The sequence below is a fragment of the Pagrus major genome, chromosome 5 (genome assembly GCF_040436345.1).
Source record: "Pagrus major chromosome 5, Pma_NU_1.0".
Lineage (NCBI taxonomy): Eukaryota > Metazoa > Chordata > Actinopteri > Spariformes > Sparidae > Pagrus > Pagrus major.
Genome location: NC_133219.1, coordinates 39,299,626 through 39,308,314, shown reverse-complemented (window position 1 = coordinate 39,308,314; position 8,689 = coordinate 39,299,626). Strand labels below are relative to the sequence as shown.

General features: G+C 43.2%; 1 protein-coding gene across 1 annotated transcript; it reads right to left on the bottom strand.

Annotated features, from left to right (window-relative positions):
* Positions 1-891: 891 nt before the first annotated feature.
* Positions 892-8,108, bottom strand: LOC140995717 (uncharacterized). Its single transcript, XM_073465795.1, has 2 exons — positions 6,409-8,108; positions 892-3,144 (listed from the first exon to the last, which is right to left on the bottom strand). The coding sequence occupies exons 1-2, from the start codon at positions 8,065-8,067 to the stop codon at positions 1,345-1,347; spliced, it is 3,459 nt and encodes a 1,152-aa protein (XP_073321896.1). The 5' UTR covers positions 8,068-8,108; the 3' UTR covers positions 892-1,344.
* Between the last annotated feature and the right edge of the window lie 581 nt (positions 8,109-8,689).

Below are 8,689 nucleotides of genomic sequence, written 5' to 3'. Positions count from 1 at the left end.
CACTTGTTTAAATACCTACAAATTAGGAGCTTCATATATTCGCACATTAAAACTACTGTGCAGCTTTGTGACATTGAACAGTACGCAGTGAATCATTGACATGGCAGGAGACAACTGTCCATATTTTATAACACGCTCTCAACAGGTTTAAAAGAAAACTCAGAGAGAAGTTATCGACCTGACAGACGTTGCTGTTCCTCTAAAGGCTGAACTGTGTCTGCTACATATACACCCTGAAGATTGACACGTAAATGCAAAGAAACGGAAACTAATCAATGTTTGTCTTTTACAAGCCGAACGAGTAATCGCTTTAAGATGGAAGGATTGTGACAGACCAGACTCTGAACAATGGATCAAAGAAATGTCCTGAGAAACTAACATTCATAGTAAAAGGCACAGCTGAAGAAGTCTATGAGATGTGGACACCTTTTCTACAATTTATGAGCACCTTGACTGCAAATTCACGAGTTAAGATGACGACTGCTGCCATTAATACGTCCTCTTCAAACTAGGTTATGTTTTCTTCTTCTGTATCCGGTTGTGTTGTTGTATAATAGTGTTATTTATTTACATGTGTTCCAAAAAATGGAACAAACAAGAGTCTTACCTAATTCAGTTGTTATTATTAGTGCATCACGTAAAGTGTAAGAGCTGTAATGGGTTGGTTGTTTATGCTGGAAGTGTAAAGAAAAGGCTTTTATCATCTTCAAGGCTTCATTCAAACAAGTGAAAGTCTTAAAGTATCTGATATTAAATGTATTTAAGTATCAGAAATATGAGTAAAATAAATTATACATCTATTTACATGAATGTAAATGTCAGCTCATATTAGTTTGACATGTTCTCCGTCAGCTCTGTATGAAACCCTGAATGAAGACGAGAAGAAAAGACTTTGTTCATGTTTGTTTATTCGTGATTTAAAGCTTCAGTTTGTTCACACGTCCCATCAGTAAAGTCTGTTAAACCACTCTTGTCTCAATGATTTCATGAACAGATTCACTTCATCCACACAATCAGTTTGTTGGAGCAGAATCTCAGCTGTGTACAAGCAAATAATGAAGCATCTCCTTATTGATTACGATCACGTGAACTGAACTCATCACGAGCAGCGAGAGCCTCCGTGGCTGAACAGACACAGGAAGGAGCGCCGCCTGAACAAAGTCCAACATTTACAGAACAACAAGAAGAGGTCAAAGTACCGCCCATCATGTTTGATTGACAGGTGATCTGTGTGCAGTGAAGAAACGCCACAACAATCAGCTCTCAGCAACAATGATGGAAACACAACAAGTGTGAAGACATGAAACACAGAATTTAACCCACTGACCCTGAAATGACTTCTGTCTATTTGAGCTGACAAAACTCAGCAGAGCCACGAACCCAAAGTCCAGCATAGAGAGGCTGAGTGAATGTGGTCTGGACTCTGTGGAGGAGAGTGATGGTTTCAGAGACGCTGTAGAAGGACAGAATACCTGCACTGTGATCCAGGTACACTCCAACTCTGGAGGACTCAGGACCTGAGACGGGAGTGTGGACACTGTTGTGATAAAAGTTATAACTGTTTGTGTCACAATATAACCTCCAAGATTTGTCATTGAATCCAAATAAACAGTCATCTGACCTCCCTGCTCTGCTGATATTCTTGTATGCGACTGCTACACAAACTCCTCCTCTCCACTCCACCTCCCAGTAACAACGTCCAGTCAGACTCTCTCTACTCAGGACCTGAACCCGCCCAGTGAATCTGTCTGGGTGACTAGAATAAGACTGTTGTTGACTCGTTACTGTTGCTTTTCTGTTCCCCTCAGATAATAACAGCTGTGTGTGTGCTGTGTTTGGATCCAGTGTGATTTCATGTGAATATCTTAAGAAGTCAGCTCTGGTCATGTTCTCTGGTTGTGGGTTTGACAGTAAAACATCCACTTGAGTCACTGTCAGTGAGATGTTTGTCCATGTCTCTCTCAGGACGTCCTGTAGTTTGTCTCTGACCTCTGACACAGCTGCTGTCACATCCTCAAAGTACTTCAGAGGACGGATATTGATGCTGGATGAGTGTGTAGACTCACTGAGTGCTGACAGTGAGGGGTAGTTGTGTAGAAACTGGTTGTGATCCTCTGTGTGTGAGAGCTTCTTCAGCTCAGCGTCTTTCCTCTTCAGCTCAGTGATCTCCTGCTCCAGCTTCTCCTGAAGCTCTTTGACTCGACTCACTTCAGTTTTCTGCTGGGATCTGACCTGCTGCTTCACATCAGAGCGTCTTTTCTCCATGAGACGGATCAGCTGGGTGAAGATCTTCTCACTGTGCTCTGCTGCTTTATCAGCAGAGCCATTGATGGCCTCCACCTCCTGTTGAAGCACCTTCACATCTTCCTCTCTGTCCTGGATTCTCTGCTGGATGTTTTGTCGACTCCCCTCCAGCTCTCTCTGCCTCTCAGTCCTCTCTGCTGCAGCTGACACTGTGTCGTGGCCTTTATGTTCGTCCATGGAGCACAAACTACAGATGGTCTGTTGATCAGTACGGCAGAAAATCTTCATCACCTCATCGTGACGGGAGCAGATGTTCTCCTGGAGCTTCTTGGACGGCTCCACCAGCTTGTGTTTCTTTAAAGGAGCTGCTTCATAATGAGGCTGCAGGTGTTTTTCACAGAAAGAAGCCAGACAGACCAGACAGGACTTAACTGCTCTCAGTTTCCTCCCAGTGCAGACATCACAGGCCACATCTTCAGCTCCAGCATAGCAGAGATCAGCAGGAGCAGCTTGGAGTCCAGTCTTCTTCAGCTCCTCCACTAAAACTGCTAACATGGTGCTTTTCAGCAGCTCAGGCCTCGGTGTGAAGCTCTTCCTGCACTGAGGGCAGCTGTGGATCCCCTTCTCATCCTCTGTGTCCCAGTGGTCTGTAATACAGTTCTTGCAGTAGCTGTGTCCACAGGGAGTAGTCACCGGATCCTTCAGTAGATCCAAACAGATGGAACAAGAGAAAGTCTCTCGATCCAGCTGAACTGCTCTCTGCGCCATTTCACCTTTCAATGTCAACGACCGTCTGAGTTTCACTTCCTGATAACAGAAACTATTCTGAGCTCTGATCTGAACAGGGGGTGCAGCAAATGAGGACGTCAGCTCAGTTACACCGAACCACAAACTGCAGATCTGAAGGGGAGGGAACAAGGAAACGTCCTGACAGAGTGGAGCAGCTGTGTGAGAGGAGGAAGAAGAGGGAGGGCTGATCGAGCTGCGACTCGCTCCAGGACGAGGAGCCGCTCTGTGAATCTGAACTGTGTTTCCTCTTTTACAACGAAGCCTCAGTTAAAACCTGCTCCACATTTGAAAACACCAAAGTTTTTAGTTGCAAAATATTTCTTGGCTCCTCAGGCTTTGCTGATATTTCTCTAACTCTTCCTCTGATTCTGTTCACTTTTTCTTTTCCTGGTTAAAAACAGCTGACTGACAGCAGCGAGTTATCAAACTGAACCCTCATAAAGATTCAAGCTGCTGTATAATAGTTGTCTCACACAGTTAGTGATCTACTTTGAAGCACTTGTGCACTTGTGCTTAAAATGACCCTGCTTGTAGTGTATTGTGAGAAACATGAGATAATCCTGCCTGAATAAACTCAGTCCACTGCATACAACTTAAAGGTGTATTTACTCATTACTTTAATACAGTTATAAAAAGACAATTGTAGCAGGGAGAGGAGGAAGAAAAGTGGATAAAATGGAATTGTAGCATTAGAAATGTCACAGTTGTGCTCACTTCACACGGGGCACCATTATGTAGTGCTTCATGCAACATTAGGGAGTTTTGGGTTAAATTTGGCTATCAATAATAATTAATGATTATCAGGGATAATTATTAATTATGATTAATAATAAGATCCAATTTACATTAGATCACCTCGGAGCACCACCCCTGAAGAAGGGAAAAGAGCCAATTCACCAAATCAGTCTCAGAAAAGGTAGCGAGTTATCAAACTGAACTCTCATAAAGATTCAAGCTGCTGTATAATAGTTGTCTCACACAGTTAATGATCTACTTTGAAGCACTTGTGCACTTGTGCTTAAAATGACCCTGTTTGTAGTGTATTGTGAGAAACATGAGGGATCATCAGGGATAATCATTAATTATGATTAATAATAAGATCCAGTTTACATTAGATCACCTCGGGGCACCACCCTTGAAGAAGGGAAAAGAGCCAATTCACCAAATCAGTCTCAGAAAAGGTACTAAACTGTTTGTAACTCTGATTAATAATTAACTTAATAACTACAACCAATATTACCACAACAGCTGTAATGGTTGAAGGATCTCTGAGTTCTTGACAGAGTCGAGGTTGGCAACATTCACTCTTGTACAATTTTAAATAGACAGCTTGAAGGTTCAAAAGTCTTTTATTTTCACAAAGATGAAAACACACTAACTAACATGTACTATATACAGGTGTGTGTGTGTGTGTGTGTGTGTGACGTGATGCCAGGTTACAGAAGATGGTTAGTTGCATGCAAAGATCCTGAGTCTGTGTGAAGCATCATTCAACTAACGTCAAATTAACCGTGTAGCAAAGCAAACTACCAATAACCTGACCTGAGATCACAATAACACCAAAGCAGTGAACAAACACACAGATTGAACACATGTGCATCACATCGACCACTCGGTGCTGTGAGGAGAAGTTCTTTGGACCTGCTGGGAATGTAGCTTGCAGCTCTCAGCAGCTGTGAGGCCCAGAAGAATCCAGGAGAAGAGAACTAGAGGGCAGCAGCCCCCTGAGGAGAGAGGTGGAGAAGCACTTGGAGAAGAGAGAAGAGGACAAGAGAGAAGAGAGGGAACAAGGGAAGGAGCTGGAGTTTTGACTATCTGCTCAGTGGATGGTCTGTCACCCTACCAATAGTAGCTCAAAGCTGAATTTGCACCTAGGTGTGAAGACTGGGGAATTCTGGGAAACCGAGTTCAACTCAGAGCCCATTTTGAAATCCACAGTGAACGACTTCATCTGTGGGCCCAACATCACAGTTATGGTTAAGGCGTCCTGCAACAATGTCCTTTGGGAGGTGTACATAGGTGTGTCGGGGCAGGGTGGTGCTCCCATTGGGCCGTCCCCCCTGTTAAAAACTAACAAATCACCTACTGTCTGTAAGTGTCTCTGTCTATTTGAATGGAGTAATTATTTTCTCTTGTTGGTTTTTATCCTGCTTAAACCTGCCTTTATTCTATTTATCCATTCACTCACTGTTCATTTATTTATTTTAATTATTTAGTTTTATCTTTTTTACTGTATTTATGTTTTATTTACTTATTTATTTTATCGATTAAAAAGCAGTTTTAGACTTTTAACCTCCTTTAGTATTTTATCATTCTTAGTTTTAGAGTTTTATTATTTTATCTTGATTTTACTGCCTCTAGTGTCTCCTCAGTGAAATACATCAACGATAGCGTTTCCTCAGTTCCACAGTACCTGTTGTTAGTGCCCTGTTTTATTTATTTATTACTATTTAGTTATTTATTATTACTCACTCTTTTATTTTACTTGTGTTTTAAGTAGCTGCATACGTGTGTGTGTGAAGCACTTTTTTATTACGATGTATGAAAAGCGCTCTACAAATATAGTCTGACTGATTGATTGATTGATTGATTGATCAGTGCTAGCAATGGCTGTGTTTGTTGTTTACGTTCAATATGATAATATGAGGTGTTCACTTACAGGTGAATGAGACATGAGGAGCTACTTGTAGTTAGATGTTGTGATGAAAACGATGCACTGATACACTCTCCTCCTCACCGCTCGGGAGGACTCGGACTCCGTCTGCAGACCCCAGCTTTAAGTGAAAGTCTTAAAGTATCTGATATTAAATGTTTTTAAGTATCAAAAATCTAAGTAAAATAAATTATACATCTATTTACATGAATGTAAATATGCTCTGTATGAAACCCTGAATGAAGACGAGAAGAAAAGACTTTGTTCATGTTTGTTTATTCGTGATTTAAAGCTTCAGTTTGTTCACACGTCCCATCAGTAAAGTCTGTTAAACCACTCTTGTTTCAATGATTTCATGAACAGATTCACTTCATCCACACAATCAGTTTGTTGGAGCAGAATCTCAGCTGTGTACAAGCAAATAATGAAGCATCTCCTTATTGATTACGATCACGTGAACTGAACTCATCACGAGCAGCGAGAGACTCCGTGGCTGAACAGACACAGGAAGGAGCGCCGCCTGAACAAAGTCCAACATTTACAGAACAACAAGAAGAGGTCAAAGTACCGCCCATCATGTTTGATTGACAGGTGATCTGTGTGCAGTGAAGAAACGCCACAACAATCAGCTCTCAGCAACAATGATGGAAACACAACAAGTGTGAAGACATGAAACACAGAATTTAACCCACTGACCCTGAAATGACTTCTGTCTATTTGACTTTACAAAACTCAGCAGAGCCTAAAACAAAAAGTCCAGCATAGAGAGGCTGAGTGAATGTGGTCTGGACTCTGTGGAGGAGAGTGATGGTTTCAGAGACGCTGTAGAAGGACAGAATACCTGCACTGTGATCCAGGTACACTCCAACTCTGGAGGACTCAGGACCTGAGACGGGAGTTTGGACTTTGTTGTGATGAAAGTTATAACTGTTTGTGGAACAATGTAACCGCCAAGATTTGTCATTGTATCCAAATAAACAGTCATGTGAGCCTCCTGCTCTGCTGATATTCTTGTATGCGACTGCTACACAAACTCCTCCTCTCCTCTCCACCTCCCAGTAACAACGTCCAGTCAGACTCTCTCTACTCAGGACCTGACGATAGTCAGTGAATCTGTCTGGGTGACGAGAATAAGACTGTTGTTGACTCGTGTATGTTGCTTTTCTGTTCCCCTCAGATAATAACAGCAGTGTGTGTGCTGTGTTTGGATCCAGTGTGATTTCACATGAATATCTTAAGAGTCCAGCTCTGGTCATGTTCTCTGGTTGTGGGTTTGACAGTAAAACATCCACTTGAGTCACTGTCAGTGAGATGTTTGTCCATGTCTCTCTCAGGACGTCCTGTAGTTTGTCTCTGACCTCTGACACAGCTGCTGTCACATCCTCAAAGTACTTCAGAGGACGGATATTGATGCTGGATGAGTGTGTAGACTCACTGAGTGCTGACAGTGAGGGGTAGTTGTGTAGAAACTGGTTGTGATCCTCTGTGTGTGAGAGCTTCTTCAGCTCAGCGTCTTTCCTCTTCAGCTCAGTGATCTCCTGCTCCAGCTTCTCCTGAAGCTCTTTGACTCGACTCACTTCAGTTTCCTGCTGGGATCTGACCTGCTGCTTCACATCAGAGCGTCTTTTCTCCATGAGACGGATCAGCTGGGTGAAGATCTTCTCACTGTGCTCCGCTGCTTTATCAGCAGAGCCATTGATGGCCTCCACCTCCTGTTGAAGCACCTTCACATCTTCCTCTCTGTCCTGGATTCTCTGCTGGATGTTTTGTCGACTCCCCTCCAGCTCTCTCTGCCTCTCAGTCCTCTCTGCTGCAGCTGACACTGTGTCGTGGCCTTTATGTTCGTCCATGGAGCACAAACTACAGATTATCTGTTGATCAGTACGGCAGAAAATCTTCATCACCTCATCGTGACGAGAGCAGATGTTCTCCTGGAGCTTCTTGGACGGCTCCACCAGCTTGTGTTTCTTTAAAGGAGCTGCTTCATAATGAGGCTGCAGGTGTTTCTCACAGTAAGAGGCCGGACAGGATAAACAGGACTTAACTGCTCTCAGTTTCCTCCCAGTGCAGACATCACAGGCCACATCTTCAGCTCCAGCATAGCAGAGATCAGCAGGAGCAGCTTGGAGTCCAGTCTTCTTCAGCTCCTCCACTAAAACTGCTAGCATGGTGCTTTTCAGCATCTCAGGCCTCGGTGTGAAGCTCTTCCTGCACTGAGGGCAGCTGTGGATCCCCTTCTCATCCTCTGTGTCCCAGTGGTCTGTAATACAGTTCTTGCAGTAGCTGTGTCCACAGGGAATAGTCACCGGATCCTTCAGTAGATCCAAACAGATGGAACAAGAGAAAGTCTCTCGGTCCAGCTGAACTGCTCTCTGCGCCATTTCACCTCTCAGTGTCAAAGACCGTCTGAGTTTCACTTCCTGATAACAGAAACTAGTCTGAGCTCTGATCTGAACAGGGTGTGTTTGTGCAGCGAATGAGGACGTCATCTCAGTTACACCCAACCACAAACTGTAAATCTGAAGGGGAGGGAACAAGGAAACTCCTGACAGAGTGGAGCTGCTGTGTGTGAGAGGAGGAAGAAGAGGGAGGGCTGATCGAGCTGCGACTCGCTCCAGGACGAGGAGCCGCTCTGTGAATCTGAACTGTGTTTCCTCTTTTACAACGAAGCCTCAGTTAAAACCTGCTCCACATTTGAAAACAGTTTTTAGTTGTAAAATATTTCTCGGCTCCTCAGGCTTTGCTGATATTTCTCTAACTCTTCCTCTGATTCTGTTCACTTTTTCTTTTCCTGGTTAAAAACAGCTGACTGACAGCAGCGAGTTATCAAACTGAACTCTCATAAAGATTCAAGCTGCTGTATAATAGTTGTCTCACACAGTTAATGATCTACTTTGAAGCACTTGTGACAAAACAGTTGAGCTTCATTCATTTTACATTATGAGTAAAACATGTTCTCCTCATTATGTCAGACAGGGTTGGGAGGGTTACTTTAATAATATA